Below are 25,711 nucleotides of genomic sequence, written 5' to 3' on the forward strand. Positions count from 1 at the left end.
TTGTCCTAGCAATAATAATACAGCTATACCTGTGAAACCTATAAGCAATGAAAAGCATGCTATCAGTGATGCTGAACTTACTGAATGTAATAGTCTGCCAGAATAGCTGAGTCAGCCTTCTATTGCACTATTGCAAAATTATGTCCAATGTCTTAACAGATGGCATGGAGCTGTAAGGTCTACGACACACAGGCAGTATGACTTCACTTATATAGAATAAGTAGACTACAGAAAGTCAATAAGTCCCAAAATGTTAGAAGTCTGATAAAACAAATGAACAAAGTAATCAGGACTGTTCCTTGAAATTCATGCAATATAACAGAACTAAATAGGATATATTACTGTGTAGCTAAATTAATAATAGATAAAGTCTTACCACAAAAAACACAGGGCAGTAAGGGAAAGGAAGGGGAGAAATCAAATGCCATCATGGAAGTATCAAATAGAGAAAACTTTAAAGCAATTAAGACGAGAAGTGTCACTGTTAGAACAGTATAGAAGAGGGAACAGATCAACAAAAATACTTAAGACAGATGGGATAAAAGCAACGTGCAGTACCAGAATGGATCAGGCTCTGTCATACACTATTGCAAATAATAAACTAAAGATATCAGCACAGGTAGAAAAACTTAAAAGATATGCAGATAATTATAAAAGGAAAGCACAAAATAAGCAATTTATTGATGACCCAAAAAAGTTTTAGAGAGAACTGGGAAACGAGGTAAAAAGGAATAGAAACACCACCAAAAAAGTAGAAATAGACACATTTTGGAGAAATATCTATGAAGATACTATGGAACATAAAAAAGATGTTGAATGGATAGAAGAAGTAAAAGAAAGAATAAGAAGTTAAAATGTACAAGATATGAAATGGGGTGAAGTAAAGGCAAGAGAAATTGAAACAAAATTAAGAAAAGCTCCTAACTGAAAAACCAGAGGCTCAGATGCAGTACCTAACTTCTAGCTAAACGTATTAACATCTTTACATGAAGATTTAGCCATGAGTAAGATCTATTTTTATGCGTACCCCAAACAGATGCCAACCTGGTTAACAACAGGTAAAACAATAATCCTCCATAACAGTGAACCTTGAAGCTATCCTTAAACTTATAGACCAGTAACTTTCTCTCTGACGATGTATAAACTATACACTGGAATTGATTCTGACAGAGTTTATAATCGTTTAGAAGAAAACTCAGCCATGGCAATAGAACAGAAAGGTAACAAAAGAATGTCATATGGAACAAAGGATCATTTGTTGTTAAATAAAGTCATAATGGAGAACTGTAAAAAGGGGAAGAATCTAAGTATAGCATGGATAGACTACAAAAAAGCATTTGGAATCCCACATTCATGGATAAAAGAGTGCTTACAAATGTATAAGATACACCCTACACTAATTAATTACATTACAGTGACCATAAAACAGTGGCAAACTACTTTGCAGGTAAGCCATGATAAAAGGAAAATTATTATTCCAGGGATAAAAATTCAAAGGGGGATATTCCAGGGTGACTCTTTGTCACCAGTGCTCTTTTGTCTTGCCCTTAACTCACTAAGCTGTCTACTTAACAAATTAGGTTATGGCTACAATCTGGCTTTGAAAAACCAACAAAGTGTAAAGACATCTCATCTTCTTTTTGTGGATGATTTACATCAGATGAGGAACTGAAAGCACCACTACAAGTGGTAAAAAAACTTTCTCAGATGATATAAGAATGTCACTTGGTCTGGATAAATGTGCAAAATCAAACTTTAAAGCAGGAAAGTTGCAGCACCAAGAAAATATCCGTCTGTGACAGGAATGTGACATAAAGGAACTTGAGCAGGAGGGGTGTATAAATATTATGGAATTGATGAAGGATCAACAATAAAACATGAACAAATGTGAATAAACTTAGTAAGGAATATTTTAGAAGACTAAAATTAATACTGAAAACCGCTCTGAAATGGCATCTAGAAACAAAGTCCAAGCTATAAAGCAATTTGCTCTTTCTCTTCTAACTTACAGTTTTGGAGTGATTGACTGGCCCCAAAAGGTATTGGATAAGTTTGACAGGAAAACAAGAAAAAAATGCTTCATGCTTCATGCTTATAAACATATTTATAAAAATTGATGTAATTAAAAAAAAAGATTATATTTTCCCCATTCTGAAGGAGGTATGAGCTTCCTCGAAATTGATTACATGCATAGATCAGCAGTCATAGGATTTTATATGTATCTGCTGACCTCACAAGATCCATACATAGTGAAAGTTCTAAAATGTGAGGGGAAATAAGTCTAAGATGATTTCTCTGCTTAATTTAGCAAAAGTAAATAACTGTCAAGTGGGAATGGAAATCAATCCAGAAGTAGATAAAAGTCAGGCAGCAAGTAAATGTGCCTAAAAACAAAAGGAAGAATATAAGGTGAAGGATGAGATGAGAAGGGAAGAAATGTGTTAAATGTATAAATATAGTTGCAAGTACAGAAAAGTCTTGGAACAACCTCATGTCAATGAGGACCAAATGCAGGAATGATTAAGGAAAGGTCAATTTAAACCAAAAGATGAAAGGTTAATATTGGTGGCCCAGGATATTGGACTATATACACATTGGTTTACAAAGTCTATTGAACATGTGGGAGAAACAGACAAATGCAGGTTCTGTAAAACAGAATTGGAAACAGTTGGACATCTTATTGCTGGGTGTGATACACTAATGGCAGAAGGCCTGTATACTGAAAGCCATAGTAATGTGGCAAGATTGTTACATTGGGGAATGTGTAAACATTATAATACTGAAGTAGCTGAGAAGCATTGGAAACATGAGCCACACAGCATTATAGAAAATGATGAACTTTACATCACATGGGATCACTCATTACCAACAGTTCAAAAAATAGATGCAAGAAAACCAGCTATGGTAGTCAATGAAAAGAAAACAAAAGTAGCATTAATCATTGAAATTGCTACACCCAGTGATTACAGTGTCTTTATGTATAGAGACACAAAGTCATAAAATACCAGGATTTGCATGCAGAAATGAGAGGAATATGGAAGAAAGATACCCAGACAGTTCCAATAGCGGTAGGAGCAATGAGTCTTATAAAAAAGAATTTACAGTCATGTTTAGATATGCGACCAATACATGTAACTCCATATAAATTGCAGGAGTCAATTCTGGCACATTGTCGGTGCTGCAAAGAACACTTTTGGCTAACATCATTTCATTAACTTTAACCATATCCTGCCTTAGGAATGGGGTCTAGTTCCATTATGGTATTAGAAACACAAAAGACTTGGACAAATTAAACTGAGAGAAAAGTAGATGTGCAAAGGAAAAGACTCATAAAACACAGTTAATGTCTGTATTCATAAAGACAGGAAAATATCCCATTAAAGTAACATAGTGAGGTCACATAACTTAAACCTAACTGTAATCCTAAAAATCAAATATTCGCACAAACACACTCTGATCCATATACTCATCCTCAAACTATTGCTTTGACTCATAAACCAAATACAAACCCACATACCTTTTTCAGTAACATGAACATTCAGCAAAATGTATGTTTAATATAGTGAACCTTCGGTAGAAAGAAACTGCAATTAACATAATTGATAAACTGAATAATCAACTACATTAACTGCTACTATAAATATATATATATATATATATATATATATATATATATATATATATAGAGAGAGAGAGAGAGGGGGGGGGGGAAGAGTCCATATGAAGCCAGTGCATATGCAAGGGATGATGTAGTGGCTTGTACATGGAAACTAAAGGAAAGTACAGACATTTCAGGCAGCCAAGTCAGAATTAGGGGAACAAGCTGCTTCTAGCAGTACAAGTTGTCTGCTATTAGCAGAGGAAGGAAGATTTGTGAGCCTCTGGAGTCCTGGAAGTATTATGGGGAAGGAATCTCCAGATAGTTATGACTGAAGAGAGAAGGCAGTCTGTAGTGCCTCGTGGAAATTGAAGTTGTGTTTCCTGAGAGGACAATCAAAACACTGTTTATGAATGACTGAGACTTGTAAGTACCAAATTGCTTTAAAAACTGACTGAAGCGTGTACTGAATTACTGAACTAGACTCTGAAAGTCTTATTTCCACTCACTGGATTGTTGTAATCCTGCTCTTCTGAGAAATCATCTGTATGCCTGAGTTTTTTATATTATTTCTCATGCTACAACAAAGTATTAGTTTCATTATCCATGTAAATATACCTTTGTTTAACCATAAAAAATCACCTCCTATGTCTGTCTGCCATTACAAGCCCAACCAAAATGGCACATTGGTGATTTCCCCCAACATAAGTACTATAGTTATTCTATCATTTCTGACTTCTGATGTTACCTGTATGTCAAAGTAGTCTACCTGATCTATTTCTGCCGCACCCATAAATTAGAATGCAGGCCTTTGTGAGTGAATGTTGCGTAAAGGGGAAGTACTGCAAGTCTATGTCACATAACTGAACGTTCATTTCCTCGAAACTCTGTTCATTGAGACAAAAAGAATAAATGTTCAATTAAGTGAATGGTAACATCAATGAATGTTTTAAACAGGGAATGGAATTAGTTGGCTAGCATCAGGAAATCTGCCCTTTTCCCCACTGTAGTGCGATCTCAGAGTTGGTTTATATAGATGGGGGTGTGGGGTGCGCAGCCCCCCACTTGGGTGGGTTTGACATACTGCAGTGTGTGTGATAGTAGCAATATTGGTCAGCTAATTCCATTCCTTGTTTAAAACATTTGCTGATGTATATGTTTGCTTAAGTGAATGTTTACTGTTTTTGGTTTGACGAATGGAGGTTCACGGAGTTGGACCTTCGATGACCCAAATACTGCCTGGTAAGACTGAAGCCATTTTTTCTTGGATTATTGACTCATCGAAACCTGTGCTGTGTAAAGAAGATAGAAACCCTGGTGTGCTTATGGGGAAATTTTCTCTGACAACAAAAGGAATTAAATCTGGTATTCATTACAGATTTCTTGTGCCACTGAAAATGTTTAATTCTTACAGGGACTATCTGCTATATTTACACTGTGTTCTGCAAACTAGTGTGTACTGCAACAGCTATGTTCTTCTTACAAAAATGGAAAAGTTGGTGGTGACTTTAGTAAACTCTAACAAGGCTATCCAAGTAACTACTCCAGCCTTGAAGGAGACAAGCACATCTACAGATCAATGTTTGCATAAACTACATTAGAAAAGTTCTGCTACTGACAATTAGTTATTTAGCCTCCAACAGCAAATCACCATGATAGCCAAACAACTGACTAATTTAACAAGACCCCAACCCCAGCATACCAATAATAAAGCTCAGGGAAAAAGAGGTATACCTGGTGGTGGTCAAGATATCTGCAGTCATGAAGAACTGACTTTAAGAGCAGTAGGCAAGGATTTTGTCCTCACAATTGTCTGGGAGCTCTTTAAAAGTTTAGATTTGAAGACTGATCTTCTTCTTCCAGCTTTTCCCGGTTAGGGGTCACCACAGCGGATCACTGTCCACTCATGATTGGCAGTGGAGTTTTGTGGTGTCAGGTTGCCAGCCCGGCACCCAACCTTCCACAGAAGGCACACACACTCACACCTAGGGCCAATTTAGAGTGTCCAATCCACCCACAGCATGTCTTTGGGATGTGAGAGGAAACCAGAGCACCTGGAGGGAACCCACACGAACACAGGGAGGACATGCAGACTCCACACAGAAGGCACCCCAGCCGAGGATCAAACCGCAGACTCTCTTGCTGTGAGGCAGCAATGCTAACCGCTGCACCACCGTGGCCGCCCTGTAGATTTGAAGACTAATAGTGCACACAAACAAGAAATTAACAAAGAGATTGTGAGAGTGATTCTAGCTAGCAACTCTGCTTCTTCTAAGGCAAGATCACTGAGATTTCTCAAATAGACATTTTATAAAGACACCAGTGAGGCCAGATATTCTGAAATTGTAGTGATATTCTGAAATTGTAGTTGGAACCTGATATAAATTATGTAAGAAATTATGTAAGTTTTAGATGAACTTTAGATGGCATTAGCTAGTAATTTAAGAATGTAAGTTTTTCAAAGTGACCACAAGTCTTCTGACCAGCTAGTTATTCTGGTACCTCTGTTGTCACTGAAAATGTAAATTCTAACTCAGACTTGCAAGTACTAAGGGATGATAATAAATCTCAACTAAGCATGTATCTTTTGTAAACAAAAAGTGCTATCAGCTGAACTGATTTGATTTAACTGCTCTATAGAAGGCCACAGAACAAAACACAGCACAGTTAACAGTAACATTATAATGGCTGCAAAGACTGTTAATATTAGACCACCAACTGCTAAGCAAGTTGTATCTGAATGCAGGTTTACGGAATATGATGCATTGTTATCTACTAGATCTGTTTTGCCTGATTTTTGTTATTATATGGTTATTGAATTAGTTAAAAGTTCCATTGTGGTAGATGGAAAAGAAATGAAAAGGTGGTTAGATTCAGATTAATGATTACATTAGTTATATCAAAATCTGTTTGGATGAACAAAACACCTGGTACACAAAAAAAATTGAAGTCAATTGTGCACATGGGAACAAAATATAGTTTTCCATAACAGAAGTAGAAATGAATTATTTTCTTGTACAAAGTGTTATATCAGGAACTTTAGTGCCTAACTTTACTTTTGATGGCACAGTGGGAGGACAAAGCACCAAGCAGAGCTAGAGAGAGCACAGAGCGAGATCGGAGGGGTAACAGGTGAACAGAATAGCCCCATATCTTACCGATACATTGGATTAAGAAATTATTCACTCTTCAAAGTGTCTAAAGACAAGAAACAGATGCTGAGATGCTTGATAGTCCTAAATCCCTTTATGAAACCTGTAATGATGTTACCACAAAGCCACATGTGATAACCAAACTTCAACAGGATTTCCCTCATTTGAGCTGCTATGCTGCAGGCCTCCTTGAGGTTTCCTGGATATAGCCAAAGAAATATGGGGGAAGGAATATGCCCCTTTAAAAGCATGTTAAAGTATTTTGCAGACATGTGGGATAGATTCAAAACCATAATTCATTTTGAAAAAGAGCACCTGACAGACAGTGTATAATAACAATTCTAATCTCAAGAAATTTAAACCAGGAGACCAAGTAATTGTGTTAATATCCACTGCCAAAATAAGTTCTTTGGAAACTAGCAAGGTCACTTTGAAGTTAGAGAAAATATAAGTGATGTAAATTATGGAGTAAAACAACCTGGATGAAGGAAGCTAGAACAGGTATATCACATAAAGGTTATGATGCCTTGGAATGAAACTGAAGTTTCTATAGTAAGTATATTTGTGGAGGGTGTTAGGGCCCCATGGCATGATCTGAAGTCAAAATAGATAAGACATTATCAAGGTACCAGACAACAACCAGTGAAAGAGGTGTATCTAGGAATAAGCATATATTTTCAGAGTTGTCTAGTAGAACATATTTAATCTTGGACAGCATAAAACTGTGTCCGGTGAAAAAGTACATTTAAAGCTATAATGAATACCAGAATATTTGCATCAAGCAGTTAGGGATAAGAATACAAAATGCTCAAACTGGGTATCATAGTATAATCTCAAAATGAGCAGAATATCCCAGTCTACTGGTCTCCAAACCTAATGAGCATATAAAATGTTGCAGTGGTTTCAGAAGGCTATATAATGTTCCCACATTTGATTCCTAGTTCATGCATCAAGTGGATGAGCTTGTCAAAAGACTGGACAGACCTAGATTTATGATCACTCTGGATATTAAAAAAGGCATTGACAAATTCCATAGAGCAGTAAAAAAGATGGCATTTTCTGCATCAGAGTGATTTTTCCATTATTGAGTCATTTCTTTTCCTCTTGGAGCACCTGCAATGTTCCAGAGACTAATGAATGACATTTTTATGGCATTTTATGGCACATGCAACATACACAGCAGCCTACTTAGCAGATGCTGTGATCTTCAATGAAGATTGGGAAGGACATCTCCCAAAAGTTCAGATCATTTTGAATTCCTTTCACCAAGTTGGACTAATGGCCATCTCAGCAAAGTATAAACAGGCCTTTCAGAGAATAAAGAATATGCTCTGTTCTGAGCCTCTGTTAATGTCACCAGACTTGTTTAAGCAGTTAGTCCTGTTAACAGATGCCTTGGATATAGACATCAGTGCAGTATTTATTCTATATAGCTGACAAGAAAGAGTATTATTATGTGTGTTATATCTGATGCAAGCACAGTAATGCTAAATAAATGTCACTGAGAGAGAGACAGAGATGGAGTAGCTAACAATAAAGTTGGCATACCCTTAAGTACTATGTCTTAGGACTAGAGTGTATTTTAATCACCAACCATGCTCCTTTGCTGTGGCTATACTGGAAACATATATAGCTCTAAGCTGACAAGATGAGCTTTGACCCTTCAGCCCTAAGCTGTCACCATCCAGGTTACAACTGTTATAATGCTGATGGATTGTCATGAACCTACAACCCCATCACTGGATGCAGCAACCAATGGTTGCACACTGGAGTGATCTTTTAATGTGGTGTATATAAAGGAAGATGTATATACAATAAATTGCATATATACAAGGAATTGCATAGTCGCTTATACCAGAGGATGTATTATGCAAGCATAGGCAGACCGTTTTGGCAGCCAAGTCAGTGGGGCAGATATCCATTACAAATAACAGGGGAACAGGCTGCTTCTGGCAATATAAGTTGCTAGCCTTGAGTAGAAGATCATAGATTCCTTAAGATTCCTTAAGTAGAAGAAGGAAGGTTGATGAACTTTTATGGCCTTGGGAGGATTCTGGAGAAGGAGTCTCCAGGTGACTATGAGTGAATAAAGAAGGCAGCCTGCAGGGACTTGAGAAAAATTTAATTTAGGTTTAAGGAGCTGTTGACCTGAAAGATAGAGACAAAGAGAAACCGAGTGGGAAGGTACATGTTGGAATAAGAATGTCTGATGAAAGACTGAGACATGTAACTACTGAATTCCTTTGGAAACCAATGGAAAGTGAAATATTGAATAAGATTCTGAACATTTTATTTACAGTGACTGGATTGCCTTGAGCCTGTGCCTTTAAAAAGGCATTTGTATGACTGAGTTTTTATGCTATACCTACAAGAAAAACATTATAATTATTCTTGTAAAAAACGTGTGCTTAACACCTGCAAGGCTGCCTTTTATGACTGCTTCTATGACTGCAAGTTTAACCAAAATGGCAGTCAATGTATTTTGTGCATCTGATGAAGACCTTTTGACTGAATGCTCTTCTGAATGAAAAAAAGGGGTCAAAGGAACAAAGTTAAATGGCAAGAATTTTTCATATGGTAAAGACCCTCATGCAGTGATATGCACTCCCTGTTCTGCTGTTGCTCAGACAATCAACTCTACTATCAGTGCACCACATTTAGGGTAAGCAGGAAACCAGCCTTTCCACATCAACCACCTTCAACACATATGTCATTTGAAAAAATCTTCAAAATGATAGCTGTCAACTAAATTGCCTCCTTCCACAATCAGCATTTTTTGTGAACAGTCTTTAGGTATGGCTTTATAAACCTCTTTCTAAAGTAACAGTGCCATAACTATACCTTAATTTCTAGGCTAAACTATAATGTCTAATGAAGAGTACATCCATTCAGTATGTATAATTATTCAGCGAGAAGAGTTAATATGTGATCTGCATTTCTCTGCAGAATGATACCAAAGAAATGCCCTGCACTGACCGCAGCAATTGCATCACTCAAACATATTACTTTACACAGTTTGTATTATGATCATCCTCAGTGGATTTCCTGAGTGGACAATCATGAAGTAAAAATAAGTTACTGATACAAAAGCAAATAATTTGCAACCTTGGAATCCTGTTTTCTTTAACGGCAAGCCCACTCCATCCAATGTATTTCCCTGTTTTATTTAGATTGACATATGAGGTGACTAGTCTCAAAGTCTCAGCAACAATGTTAGCAAAATTGGTGGGTGACAAATCTGCCTCTGTCAGTTCTTGCAATTAAAAAAAACTGTATTTTACAAATTGCAAGCTTGATTTAACAATGAATCCCCATCTACTTAATTATCTTACTGCTGTCCATACTCGGAAGAACTTTACTATCTCGAAATACTGAAATTCTGAATTTCAGTATTATGAGACGAAAGTGCCCAAAGTCCACTTGAGCAAAACTGCACTTGATTGAATTCAGAATGTTGAATCTGCAGTTGTGATGGCACACTAAGTGGGATTTGCTGTGTTTGGAAGGTGTGGTGTGCTGTGGGATATAGTTTGCCTGCCGTTCTGTGGATATATGTGGAGATTCAGGTAAGTGTTGTTTTTTTAAGGATTTTGGGTAGGGATTTGAGTGTATCTGAGTGTGTTGGGAAGTTTTAGGTGTAGGTTAGGGTAGGTAGATAAGAATGTTAGTGTATAAGTCTTGAGAGTGGTGGTGTTTGTATGTATGTGATGTGTGTTTGTGCAAGGGGAATATTGAGTGTGTAGTGGTGGGTTTAAGGTATTTGTCTTTTTAGTGCGACTTCGGAGTTAGTATATATAAGTAGCGGGGGTATGGGGGTGCAGCTCTCCACATGGGGGGTGCAGGAGGGGTTGCCCCCCCATCTTACATGTAGGGTAGGTGTGTGTATTTGTGTTGTTGTGTTTATGTGTCTCTTGTTGGTTTGTTGCAGTGTGGGGAGGAAAGTGTATGTATTTATGTTTGTTCGTGTGGTGGAGGGTTTATTTAAAAGTCACGATTTTGAATTTCACACTTTTGGGATTTCGATGTTGAGCATGTTTGGCTTTATAATCTCGAGATACTGAAATTCGAGATTTCAGTATTTCGAGATTATAAAGTGAATCCCCATATTCACATCCTTTAGAGTGCAAATGGCCACTGGTACCTATATATCTAATTCCCACTGACACTGTTTGATGTCCAGTCAACTATATCAGTCCACCAAAAAAAAATACAGTACATTTCATCTGATTCTTTTAATAAAGGGGAATGGTAAATCATAATTTCAAACACCCACACTTGACTCTTCTCCTAGTACAGACACCCCCTGCCACCTGACAGGTACAGACGCACTAGACATCCCGATCATCTTTAGCAGGTTTCGGAGTGCTGTTTAAATTCAAGCTATTCAAAAATTAATGTAAGAGCCAAATACTGCAAATAAAGTTAGAAAATGCTTTAGTTTTAATTGCAAGCAGAGCATTACTTGACCTTGACAGCATAATACCATTACAGCATATGTATTTTATTTATTTATGAGTTTGTTTGTTTGTTATATGGGTAAGCACAATGACTAGTCAATTGTCAGAGTTATTCCAGGAATATTGTCTAGTTAAGTGACTTGCTCAGATTTACTTAACACAGTCATCATACACTTAACCATTACCCCTCATCATCTAGCTTTGTAGCATGAAGGGATGGATCCCTTACTGATACCAAGTTTGATAAGTGGCTGGGCCCTGAAGGAACTAGGCAGGGGGATGGCAAGGAGTGTCAGTTGTCAGTTCACCAATTCTGAGTTAAGCGTTGGGCTACTGTCTGTGAGCTGGCACGCCCCTAATAATGGGTGGAGTATTTAGTGCTGTGAATGCATAACAATTTGCCATAATGGTACATGGGTCTAAAGTTAACTGGCTGTTTGCATGAAGTGATGTTCATGATGCCAGCAGCTCTAATCTGTTATGGTACTCATCTCCAAATTAGCATAAACATCATCTATGTACTTGTATGGATGGCATCAAACTGGTGCACCCTGATTTACTTTCTTATCTTCTATCTGGCACTTACTGTCAAAAATAATCTTCCTCACCCATTATTTATACATTCCAAGTCAGAAAGGGCAAGTCAGACAGATGTGAGGGAGAGGAAGAATGAGGAAGGACACTACAACATGTCTGATGGCTAGCAGCTAAAAGGAACAAACGCATACACAAACACACACACGCACACACACACACACACACACACACACACACACACACACACACACACACACACACACACACACACACACACACACTCACACACACAAACACACATCTGCCCTTTCACATTTGTATGTACTTTGAACAACCAAACTGCGACAATTTTTGCAATAATTGATTATTTCTGCATCTTCTGTTTTGCCTTGTTCTCAAATAATGTTTTTGGGTTGTAAAAAGTACAGTTATATAAAATCTTACCATAACAGTAGATGTCCTTGCCTTCACTGCTGCAGTATTCTTAACAGATGTGATTCCCAGCCATGGAAGCCTGAATGTTCGGCCATTCTACCAAGGGCTACCTGCTGCTTTTAAAAGGTACACCAAATTTCACCCAAATGCTCCTTCCATAGCATAGGGCATTAAGGTGACGTTCAGGCCTACCATAATCAGAACTGAATGCCCCACTAGGAACACAATCCAAGAAACCCAATAGGTAACCTGTACATCTAGGAAGGCAAAAGACTAAGGGGATGGAAGGAGGAAGTGCATACTGCAGCAGTGAAGATAAGGACATCTACCATTATGGTAAGATTTTACACAACTGTACTATCTCCTTACATTCACTGCTGCAGTATTCTTAACAGATGGGAGAGTGCCAAAGCTCAAGAGGAAACTTGGGAGGGAAAAGATGCAGAAGAGCCCCCTAAAACATCATGAAGAACAGCCCTAGCAAAACCAGCCTTAGTTCTAGAATTACCATTCCACTTTTAGTGTAAAAGTATGCACAAAAGTCCAGATAGCTGCCTCAAGAATATTATTAGTATCTAAGCCCTTGAAAAAAGCACCCAAAGAAGCCACAGCTCTAGTAGAACAAGTCTTAACAGAATAAGGAAGGTTCTTGCCCTGAAAGTGTAACAAAAGGAAATAGCCTTATTAATCCAAAAATAAATAGTTTGCTTGGATACAGCAAATCCCAAAGATCTAAGATGAAAAGAAACAAATAACTAATCAGATTTCCTAATAGCATTAGTCTTATCCAAATAAACCCTGAGTTGCCTCTGGACATCCAAAGTATGCAGCACCCTCTCACTGTCAGATTGCGTACAGGAGAAAAAAGTAGGCAAATTAATAAACTGATTCAGTGATAGCTCATTAACCACCTTAGGCATAAAAGAAGGGTTAGTGTGCAAGGACACCCTTTCCTCATGAAAAGACAAGAAAAGGATGACAAGCCATAAGGGCCTGCAACTCAGACATCCATCTGGCAGAAGTAAGAACTAACAAAAGAACAGTCTTCCAGGAAAAATGTAGCAATGAAACTGAAGCAGCTGGCTCAAAAGGAGCCTGAGTCACCTTCTCCAAAACAAAATTAAGATCCAAGGGAGGGGGAACAGGCTTTCTGGGAGGTCTAATATTAAGGACGCCTTTATGGAATTGTTTACCCTCAAATCTAGAAGCTAAAGGAGGAGAAAAAGGAAGACAAGTAGTGATAGCTGATAAGATGGCCTTAGTAGAAGTAAAGGGCAAACCAGCAGTGAGCAACTCACACAAACAGAGAACCAAAGGAACAGCCACAATAAGTGGGTCCAGGTTACAAGAGAGACACCAAATAGAAAACCCTTTCCATTTGGATGTCAGATTTTATAGTAGTAGGTTTCCTGGCCTCCTGCAGGACTTGCAGCATATCCTGAGGAAAAAAAGGTCTGTGCGGAATCAAAATCCTATCTCCCACAGTATCAGTTGAAGCATGGACAGGTGGGGATGGATGAGAGATCCCTTGTGTTGTGTTATTCGATCCACCCTGTGAGGTAGCGTGTGATGATTGCCCCTGGCTAGATACAGAAGTAGAGAGATCCAGTACTGTTGTGGTCAAAAGGGAGTCACCAACAAGATTTTTGGGAGCATCCTATTGAATCTTAAACAGAATTGTTGGAATTACAGGAAGGAGAGGGAATGCATAAAGAAACATCCCCTTTCAAGAAAATGAGAGGGCACCCATCTTCCACAACAGAGGACCCTGGCCTCTGCCACAAAACAGAGGAAGTTGTCTGTTCAGAGGGAAAGCAAAAAGATCCACTTGAGGAGTATCCCACTTGTGGATAATGTCCAGAAACACATCCCTGTGAAGCATCCATTCATGGGACTGAATTAATGACCTGCTGAGACTGTTTGCCACAAGGTTCTGACTGGAAGGGATATAAACTGCTTGAAGAGTCACTTGATACTTGACAGCAAGATCCCATACCAGAAGTGCCAACTAGCAAAGAAGATAAGATCTCTTTCCTTCCCATTTGTTGATATGCTACATCACTGCAGTACTGTCTGTGAACACTTTGAGAGGCCCTGGACAGAAAAGAGGATGAAAGGCCTGAAGAGCTAGCAGAAGAACTCTCATATCTTTGACATTGATGTGCTCCTTCTGCTGATGAGGTGACCACACCCCTTGTACTTTTAGGGAATCAAATGTCACCACCCATCCCATGTCTGAAGCATCTATGAACAATTCCTGAAAGGGAAGAGGGGGATGAAAAGGGATCCCTGGATTTAGAGACAACTGGTGAATCAACCAGTAATGTTCTTGTCTGAGACAAGGAAGAATAGGAGCTACAAAGTCTAGAGGATGTGCATATTGGAGTCACACTGACTTCAGAAACCACTGAAATGTTTTCATGCAAAGTTTGGTCAAAGGGAGCATCGGAACGGTGGATGCCATGAAACCCAGAGCTCTCAGAAACTACTTGGTGGTAATGGAAGCCAGAGGAAGAAGAGTTTGAAAGAAAGAAATGAGACTTAAGGCCTTTAGAGGAGGCAGGGATGCAAGCATTAGCACTGTCTGAATCCTGCAACCCAGAAAAACATGATCCTGATAAGGAATCAGGGAAGACTGTTTGAAATTTATAGTGAACCCCAAGCTCTAAAGAAGAGAAATGGCTAAATGAAGATTTCGCAAAAGGGTCTCTGGAGAGGATACCTGAATCAACAGGTCATCTAAGTAAGAAAAAGTTTGGATCCCTCAAGGCCTGCAAAAAGTAATCACATGAGCAAGAACACCTCTGGGGAATTAGAAAGGCCAAGGGGAAAAGCAGGGAACTAAATGCCAGGAAGCAACAGAGAAATGCAAACACTTCCTGAAGAGAGGATGGATTGTAATATGGAGATAAGTATCCTTGAGATCCAGAGACACCATATAGGCCCGAGGGAGCAAGAGAGGAAACAAAATCTGAAGGGACAACATTTGAAAGGAAGGTACTTTTAGAAAACTGTTTAGATGAGAGAGGTCTTAAATAGGTCTTCAAGTGTCCTCTTTTCTGTGCACTAGAAAGTCTAGAGTTGAATCCTTTCTTCCTTTGGGACACAGGCACCTCTTGAATAGTATATTGAGTCAAGAGATTTTGTAGAATCTCTGAGAAAAAGGGAAGTTGTTCCCGAGGAGGCTGAGGAATGCCCATAAAGGAGGATGGGATTTCCACACCATGAAGTACCTCTGATGAATAATTGACAGAACCCAACAACTCTGAGTGATCTGAAGCCAAACAGGAAGAGAAAGAGAAAGGCAAAGAGAAAGAGGAATGAGGCTGGGAAGAGACAGAGTCATACAGCACCTGGTTTGTCTAGAAAGGAAAGCTTCAGAGTCCCTAAAACTTGAGAAGTCTTAGCAGGAGGAGCCCATTTACCACTCTTCCTACCTTTAGTAGAAGAGTGGGATTGCCTACAAGCAAAGGCAGGCTTAGCAGGGTAGTTTCTCTGAAATTTAGGCACAGGAGAAACAAACACATGTTTAAGCTCCTGTAAAGCCCTACCTTTATCCTGAAGGGACTTAAACAAACCACAAGCAGTTTCCCAAACAAAAGTTTAGAATCCAGAGGAGCATCCATCAACTTAGCTTTAATATCATCAGGTAGAGGTTGAAGCTTAAGCCAAGAATACCTCCTCATCACCGAGTCAAAAACAGCAACCCTAGAATAGGAATCTATTGCATCATAATTACATTTAATAGAATGATGAATGACTTGAGATGAAGTCCCTAACAAGGAAAGAACAGACATTTTACCCTCAGAGTCTGGAAAATCAGAAATTAGCTGACAGGCCTGAGAAAGAAGATCCAACACACACCTAGACATATGAGTCTGACAACTAATAGTCCTAAAGGCTAGGGTAGTAGACGTGTAAACCTTCTTACTCAACCTTTCCACATTTTTGCTATCCTTGCCAGAAGGCAATAACTTGGGCAAAGGAAGTAATTGAGATGGCTTATCAAAGGCTACAGATACAACAGAGGGATCAGCAACAGGACGTTTATATAGGAAAGAACAACCATCAGGCACCCTATAAAACCTGTCAGGCTTCTTGGGAGCAGGGGGCAGAGACACTGGAAAAAACAACCAGCAAAGCAGCCAAATCAGGAGGAATAGCTGCAGGTTTAGGGTAGTCCAGCTGCAGCAACTCATAGAACCTCTTATGGATATCAGAGACCTGAGCACAGTCCCCCTTAAAAAAATCCATCATCCTAGAAAGTGGGTCTCCAACAGAAATTTCCTCAAATAGAAAATATGGACTAATAGATTCCTCCATCTTCTGACCCATAGTCTAAAAGAGAAGGAATTTGAGTAGAATAAGTCAGGGATTCATTATCCAAATCTTACTCATCCTCAGAAGAATCCTGCTCTCTAGGCCTTTTAAGGGGAGTAGAGGACCATGGAGTAGCAGGAAGCAAATCACCTTGAGGAGCCTTTAAGGACATTAAAGCAGCAAATAGCCCCAGAGTGTAGGCCTGCCACTCACTTTGTGGATCCCTAGGAGCAAAACAAACATGTTTAATTTTTTGTTTCTTCTTTAAGGAAATGGCCCCTCCAGAAAGCTGAGAAGGCTGAGACCCAGGACAGCAGTCGAGAACTGTAGTAGGAACTTCTTCCCCAACCAAAAGCTGAGCAACTCCTCTAGGCCCCTCTGAATAAAATCAGCTGTGGTTCCCCCAAACATCTAAGATGGATGCCTGCAAAGCCTCTTCGGATGTGCTGCCAGCTGGGCCCTCACTGGCCTCCAACATGGTTGCGGCAGAGAAATCTGAAAACACAGCCAGGCAAGCCTCTGGGTTTATAACGACCTTGGGAGAAATAATTGGCAGAGCTGGGCAGTGAAAGATTATGGTCGTACTTTTTTTACCTTCTTCCCTAATGGCTGACCCTCAGGGCAGGAGAGTCCTTCCATTGTATCTTTAGCGAGAAGCTTAACTCATTCCATCTGAGTGACACCTCCAGGTGCATCTACAGGTAACTCCTACTGATGCCTCTAGGCATCAAATATTGCTTGTTCATATTTGCATCAATAATTTTAAAACCATGCTATGTACAAGGTTTTAAAAGATTTCATCTTAAAGCTTACACAGTAGCAAACTGAACTGCATTAATATTTGACCTCTGTCTAGTGCAGCAAAATAGATATTAACTGTTATTTTTATTATATTAATTTATATACATATAATGTTTACATTTTTCTAAATATCTCAACAGACAAATAACACAGACAGAACTCCTTAGCCTCATGAAAGCTTTCAGCTAGATGAATAAAATGCTGCTGACAGTATGTGTGTAACTTTAGTGGTTGCTGAGATATTGTAAGTTGTTTACAAAATATTACCAATGTAATCGTTACTGTGTTTACTGTGACTTATAAAATTCAGACCTAGCATCTAAAGAATACTACCACTATAAAAATAGTTTGTACTGAAGAGTTTTCCATTTATAGTTCTTTTATAACCCCTATGGTTCCAGAGATATGAACATTCATTTGAAATGTGAGGATATCATTTGATTCTGTCAAAAGGCTTAGGCTCTGCCCATTGGAAGTTACAGTGCAAACTTCATGAACTCCATCGGAGTGAATCTGTTAAGATGCTGGTTCTCAAGACACAAGGAAAGGGAACGAAGTCTACTGTGAAGGGTTTTGGGGACAAATGCTTGACAAATAGAACAAGATATATGGTCATGAGAAGCTCCCAGACAAAAAAGACACATTGTGGTGGTCTTTAAGAGGAATCTGCCTCCCACACTGGCATTTACCCTTCCTGGATGACATTAACCTCAAGGAGCACAAAAAAGGTATTAAAAAACAAAATCTCCAACCAGGTACTTATCTGCAACTGTAATAGAAGTCAGTAAACAGGCGTAAGAAGTCACTGGAGAACAAAAATACGTACAACTGTCAGAAAACGGACACAGGCAAAAAGACAGATGGTAAAAAGATATGTTCAGAATGGTGGCAAAGAAGCTCTGATTATGGTAGGCCTGAACATCAAATTTATGCCCTACACTACACAAGGAGCGTTTGGGTGATGTTCAGCGTACCTTTTAAAGCAACAAGTAAATTTGGTCGATTGGCTGGACATTCGAGCTTCCATGGCAGGGAATCCAATCTGTTAAGAATACTGCAGCAGTGAATGTAAGGGCATCATATGAGACTATTTTTTTTTTCAGAGGGCTACATGCTGTCTGTATTTGCCATGCAAAATTCATTATAAATATCTCATTCAGTTAATTTAAATGTCTCATCTATTTATTATATACAGCAATGCTGTTACCTAGTTGACGTCCCTGCATTAACAGGTTACGTAAGTTCTATAAGTCACTTGTCTTTCTTTTTAGATTAACTGTTATGTAACATCCCTGTTTTAATTGCATAGGGTTTGCAGTTTTGAGCTACACAATCATTTCATCTTGAGGACACAAGGTGCATCATCACTCCAGGTAAGCCTGACAAAGTAGATGCTTGCAGTGCATATTTTTGGGACTTTTCAATCAATACATTTCTATGGCACTTTTGATAAATTCCAGCCAACTAGAATCACTCAGGAGTATGATATACATAATATGTAACTCAAGCAAATCTGTGTGAGAGAAATAAGTCTGACTTGAAGAAAGATATAATGGCAAATCTACCATAATTCATTTTTCCTTACATGTGTTAACTTGAATTTTCAACAAGTGCAATAACTTGTCTGCTTCTTAAAATATTTTTAGCAAGCCAGCTAAGGGACAGCATAAGTTTTTCTTCTGTCAGTGTGGAGGTCTGTCTATAATAATAATTTCACACTGATATAGCAACATCACTCATCAGAATGGCATTATAATCAATGCAGCTATAAATCATGATCCAATTAGGTTATAAACCTAGATATCTTAACAGCTTTTCTGTTGCTATAGGTAAGGCTCAGCATTATGAATTGTCAGTGAGTAATATCAGCTAGAAAATTAATTATATCCATAAAGTTTATCTCCCAAGATACTTTGGGAATTTTAAATACACACACACACACACACACACACACACACACACACACACACACACACACACACATGCGCGTGCGCATACACACACGCACACACACATGCATGCGTGCACATGCACACGCACACACATTGTTTTAGTTAATAACAAATTATTATAACATGGGTACATTGATATCTGGAGAAAGAATTGAACAACACTAAATCTGTGGGTTTACATTACACTTAACAAATGCAACCATGACTTTGAACATTCTCAGCATACTCTTGCAGCACTTGGTAATGAAACATTTCTTTGGACCATGATATGATTAAGACATACTTTGCAAGTGCACCTTCTCTTTCTTGCCTCCAAGTGATGTCATAAAATATTATTTGAAAATTTTGACTTTAGCTTTTGGAAAGCAGCCCACCTCAATTTTATGAAAAGGAATTTATCAAAACAGTTTCAATCAAAAAGTATATGTGAAAACTACTTCTGATTACTTTCATTTGTTGTGAGGATGTAGTTCCTCATACCCCCCCCCCCCCCACATGAGCTCCCTGCATGACTGCTATTATAATCAGCTCCAGAGTTGCTAGAACATGGTGGCCAGGAGAAATTTCCTTTTAAGTGCCCAGTAACTAGAATCTGCATTAATAAAAAAAAAAACACAGACTGAAGATGCCAGTTCATATAGCCTGATACTGAAATCTTTACCAGATTTCATTGAAACCTGATGAGGTTATGATTCTAGAACAGATTTTTGAGATGTAGCCTTTTCATTTTTGGAATTTTGACTATTTTATTTCCAGTTGTAATTGTTTCCGCTGAAGACATAAGTACATAGGTAATACTAGGCTAGCTTCAGTTGTAATGGTTTCCACTGAAGACATAAGTACATAGGTAAGTACTAGGCTGGTTTCCCTTGTGGGCTATTTTAAGCCTAGGCAGTTTCCCTTTTTGTGCACGACTTAACCTATCCCACTCAGACAGAGACTCTTCTTACCCACTCCATGGTTGATAATTAGATATTACCCCTAATGAGACTAACTGAGATCATCTTCTTCTTCTTTCGGCTTTTTCCGGTTAGGGGTCGCCACAGCAGATCACCTGTCCGCTCATGATTGGCAGTGGAGTTTTACAGTGTTGAGTTGCCAGCTCGGCGTCCAACCTTCCACATAAGGCACACATGCACACACTCACGCCTAGGGCCAATTTAGAGTGTCCAGTCCACCTACAGCATGTCTTTGGGATGTGGGAGGAAACCAGAGCACCTGGAGGAAACCAACGTGACCACAGGGAAGACATGCAGACTCCACACAGAAGGCATCCCAGCTGAAAATTGAACCGGAGAACCTCTTGCTGTGAGGCGGCAATGCTAACCGCTGCACCACCGTGACCGCCCAGACTAACTGAGATCATACCATAGATAATTTGAGGTGACCCAAGCATGGGATAAAGCATTTAGGAGCTGTCTCTGTCCAATAGTAATACAGGGGGCAGTCCTGAGGTACATGTCCTATTTCCCCTCCACAGATCTAAGTTGTTCTTGAATATAGACAAGGGTGAAAATTGTTTTATGTGGACAGTGAGTCTGGTTCAGAGCAGTAGTATCCTCTGTGAGATATACCTGTCCCTCCAAACTATTTTGTTGATTTTGCAGAAGAGGTTTAGATCCCTACACTGATTATTTCTGATGCCATATAACTTGCTGATGTGCAGTAAATCCATCAGTATTGGTGTGGAGGATGCCTTGTATGCCAGACACAGGTCACTTCTTAGCCATCTGTGGGATACTGAGTATAGTGCAAGGCTTTGAGCCAGTCCATGTAGGACATGTTGTTTACACCTTGTATCCTTTTATTAAGGAATTTCTGTCAGTCTTCCAGTTGTTGCATGTGTCTGGACAGACACTTGCCAAGGGGGGAATTATATTCAATGATTGGCCTAATGAGGGCTGAGTAAAGGGTGACAATAACATCCCTAGATATAGACACAGTCTCTTTGTTTATAAGCTGTGCAATATAGAAGGACTTTCTTACAACGAACACATGTTGGTCAAAGGTTAGTTCATTGCCCACATAAGATACCAAATCCTGAACAACTGGATCAGCACTTAGGGGCATATTGTGAATGTAATAATTCCCTGGGGTAGATGACTTCCCAAACAATACAATAATGTATTTCTTGCCATTTAGTTTCAGTCTACGATTTTGGCACCAGTTATTTATTTGGGACAAACCTTCCTGCAGGATAGCTAAGTCATTTGGAGATTCAATGACTGCTCCTAGCTTGCAGTCATGTGCAAACTTAGTCAGCCACAGCCCTTTGGTATTGGCTTTTACTTCAGAAAAGTAGATGTTAAACAGGAGAGGTCCCATCATAAAACCCTGGGGACTCCACTAGTACCTGTTTTTTTTTTTTTTTTTTTTGTAGTTACTGACCCTATTTTGATCTCCTGTGTTGTATCTGTGAGTCAGTTAGCAATCCAGCAGGTGACACAGAGGTTTATTCCCAGTTTATTTAGCTTAAATTAAGATCATAATGGTTGTCATTTTTCTGATTCAGATTCAAATCCTAGATAAGGTGTCTTTCTTACTTTGCAAGACAATATTCTGCATCCAGTATGAAAAGAAAAGTTGTATCTGTTTTCACATACTAGCATTATAAAAATACAATGAAGTTTTGTTGTGAAATTTCTAAAAATGCTAAGCTGCCCAAGTAATGAAGTAGACTTGTGGTGGTCTAACATCTAATAGAACAACAGCACTGAAAGGTGGGGTGGCTGATGAATTGACTGACTGCAGTGGGGTGTAACCATTTTTACCAATAATTGGTAAAGATAAGAAGAGAGGGCAACTTCTGAGACAATTGTTGGGAATGATAATAAGCAGGTATATGTTTACCTACAAAGGTAGACAGCTTAGAGAATGCATACCAGATTCTGTCAAAAGCATGTATGAGTTTAGGGAGGCACTGTAGTAAAGCGGTTAGTGTTATTTTCCAAAATGTTTCTCAATCAGGGTGCCTTTTGTATTGAATGTGAATGTCCTGCCTGTAGTCAAGTAGAGTTTGGCCATATGCTCCACTTTCTTACTACATCCCAGAAATATGCCATGAAATGTATTGTCAGTGCACTTGTTTACCTGCATGCATGCACGTGATGAGTGACTGAAACCAAGTTTGTGTGTGTGTGTGTGTGTGTGTGTGTGTGTGTGTGTGTGTGTGTGTGTGTGTGTGTGTGTGTGTGTGTGTGTTAGTGAGTGTGTGGGGGTGTGGACTGTGTTTGCATGCAGCATAAACATGCCTGTATGTCTGTGTACATTCTATGAAAGACCAGCTTCCTGGTAAATAAGCACTTAGTGATTGATCCACTGTATGCTGGGATGGGCCCCTGCCATACCTCTCAACCGTCCAGATTTTTAGAGAATGTCCAGGATTCTGTCTCATATATCACTAAGGATTGAAGTCTCTAAATAATAACAGACATTTGAGTTTCAGACTTCATATCCTTCATAAAAATGCATGTTAGTCCAAAACCTGTTATTCTAGCAACTTTTTAAGGATATAAGAGCAATAGTTAAAATCTGTCCCTATTTTTGGGCCTATGTTCCCCCATTATTTTTACCTTTGTCTAGATTTCTTGTGCTAAACAATTGAGAGGTATGCTTCCATATGATTCTGAAAGGGATAAAATAGGGAATGTGTATGTCTTGGCAGTAGATAAAGTTAAACAAAAGACAGTCACAGTAGTAGACAAACTGAAAACTCAAATTAAAGCAAGATAAAATTTTCAATTTCATCTTGACCTGACATTCTATTAATAAAGTTTATTTTTTAGCACAACTACTTTGCATGCCAGTGCATGACTATAAATTCTGCAAAAGTGTTTTTTCTGCTCAGTAATTTTTTTTGGTCCTGTTTTTAAGTTTGCTTTTAGATTTTTTGCATACTTCAGTTGAAAGCTGGGTCCTTCAGCGTCTGATATCAGATGCTAGAATAGGCAGAGAAACAATTTTCTATCTTTTTACAACAGAACATTACATTTGCTTGATAGCAGGAGACTATACATTTACCTAACAGTTTAGAATAAAAATACAAAAGTCTATAAATGTTGTAGTTGACTACATTACATAAGAGAGTAGAACTATCTTCTTATCACATAATTATCGTTATGAAAATATTTGTATGTCCTTTCCAATTATATTCTTGCTAAAATTTCTCCTAATTCGTAAAGCAATTTTAAAAGTTATATAATGTTTTGGGAAACTAATGACATTCATGCATCAGGCATGAAAGGAACTAATGAATGTACTATAGTAAACAAGTAATGCTTTACATGGGGTGGGGATTACAGTTAAGGCCACCTGTAAATGTATAAAATAGTAACAGTATCAGTTAATTCAGTGATGAGATAAGTAACAAATATACTGCATCAAAGAACATGAAAACACATTATTTTATCCTTAAAGGTGAAAGACATGTATCCCTCAGCTCATCCACATTTCTGGAAAACACTGGGGCCATGAGAAAGAATACCATGACTGCTGTGAGGCACTGTGGCTGACAGGTAACTAGGCTCCAGCTTCTTCTCATAGTGTCTGCTGTGCACTTACTGTCAATATGGTAGACCAGTGCACCACCAGTGGGACACAGACTAAACATATAACTGGCTCACAGGATAATACCCTCTATCAGAATTCATTGGCATGGTTATGTGATCTCCTGACTAGTGATATTGCAATGCTTTTCACAGCCCACTCTCCAACATGGTGTGTACCATGAAAATGCAGTGGCATTATGTCTAGGTGATATTAATTTAAATCTAATAGCACTCAGAACAGTTTTGTAGGAGAAGATGAATGAAATTAGGAGAACATTTTGTGAGGTCACTTCATAAGTTGGCAAAAAGCCAGTGACTTCACAAACCAGTTACTAGATGATCATTTGAGTTCTAGATAATACCTTATTAAAATCCTGCTCCCTTTTTACAGCTTCCCAAATAGTGTTGAAAAACAATGTTTTATTAATTTTTAATTAACCAAGCAAACCTAGTAGTCACAAGTGTCTGTTTTCAAGACACTTGGACCACTGCCTGACTAATCAGTTGTGCAGAGTTACACAGCAAGCAAATAGAGAATGAGGGAATCGAACTCAGTGCTACCAGATGGAATCTGCTTGGAGCGCATAACGTTAATTCACAGTACTAAACCATTACTAGACTAGTCCATACCTGAGACCCAGTTAGTTAAAGTTTTAAGCAATGCTTTTGAAAGATGTGTAAGATTTAAAGCAACATTTCATATCTGTCACCGTTTAAGAAGCTTGAGCAATTCTGTATTATGCCTCAGTGAGCTTGATGGGAACAACCACAGTTTTATTTTTATTCTGCATTTTTGTCTTACCTTTTCTAGAGATTTATCTAGCCGTTTCAAATCCAGTATGTGTAGGTTACCAATAATAGGAAGTGGAAAGGGACCAGGAGGCATCCTGAATGGAGATGTTTTCCATGTGGCCGATACCAAAATCAGAAAAAACAGAAGTAAGGCACAGAGTATTTGCACTGTGCCGATATCTTGAAAGAAGGAATGTAACACTGTCATTTTTGCCATCTGTGTCCTCTGGGGGGAAAACAGAATTACAAGACCATGGAATACTTGCAGACTGGCAGTTCTGGTTTTGGAACAGGCATCAATCAATTGAACTTATACTGTAGTTGAAGTCCCACCCTCCAAACAAAATAAAACTTCATGCAAATAGCCTGGTTAAGGTCCAGTGAGTTATTCTTCCAGACCATTTGTGTTTTTAATTTGAAAAATGCATGTTTGCTGGAGATGAATGTATGCAAATACTATAATTTAAGCAGTTCGATTTTTTTAAAGGTCATTAGTTTAAGCAAAGACGTGCATATTTTAGAAGCAGATGACCTGTTCTTTCCTGAAAACCAGTTACACTTTAACCTGTCTATCTTATTTGCATTAACTGTTCACTGTACTGTTGAACATCTATAAATCTCTGCAACCTCAGTTGTGATCTTAACATGGGAATCTACAGTCACAATTTTTCCTGTGATTTTTTAGTGTGCTGAATTTTTATGGTGCACATAGTCCTGGTACAGATAACATACTGTCATTATTTTGATATACTGTGACTGTTTATCTTGCTTGTTGAATGCATATATGTATGGTTTACTGGGTCTGTATTACAACGTTCAAACTCACAGGAGTTCGAACGTTGTAATAACAAACCATGAAGTTTGAAACCCAATAAGTACGAAAACACAGAACAGCAATTTTTTTCCCAGGGAAAATAATCGCTGATCGTTACAAAAAAAACAAAAAAACAAAACATGCTTTAAAGTTAAACTAAAGTGGGGGGCTTCGCCCCCACACACTCCCAACGTAATATTTTCTGAAAGACAGGTACATAAATACTCTCCAATTTGAGTCTAAATGGGGCACCACATTTTATAAGCCCATCTACTTCTGTTTTCCTAATACAGATTAAGCCATAGG

General features: G+C 38.6%; 1 protein-coding gene across 1 annotated transcript in view; it reads right to left on the minus strand.

The window, feature by feature from the left end:
- LOC122816616 (cytochrome P450 2K4-like) overlaps positions 1-25,009 on the minus strand; it is a 381,747-nt gene extending 356,738 nt beyond the window's left edge. Inside the window, exon 1 of the mRNA XM_044089524.1 lies at positions 24,602-25,009. Within this exon, the coding sequence (XP_043945459.1) occupies positions 24,602-24,808 (207 nt within the window). The 5' untranslated portion in view covers positions 24,809-25,009. The remainder of the gene's footprint in view (positions 1-24,601) is intronic.
- Between the last annotated feature and the right edge of the window lie 702 nt (positions 25,010-25,711).

This window comes from Protopterus annectens, chromosome 12.part0 (assembly GCF_019279795.1).
Source record: "Protopterus annectens isolate FY-2018-M chromosome 12.part0, PAN1.0, whole genome shotgun sequence".
NCBI classification, from domain to species: Eukaryota; Metazoa; Chordata; order Ceratodontiformes; family Protopteridae; genus Protopterus; species Protopterus annectens.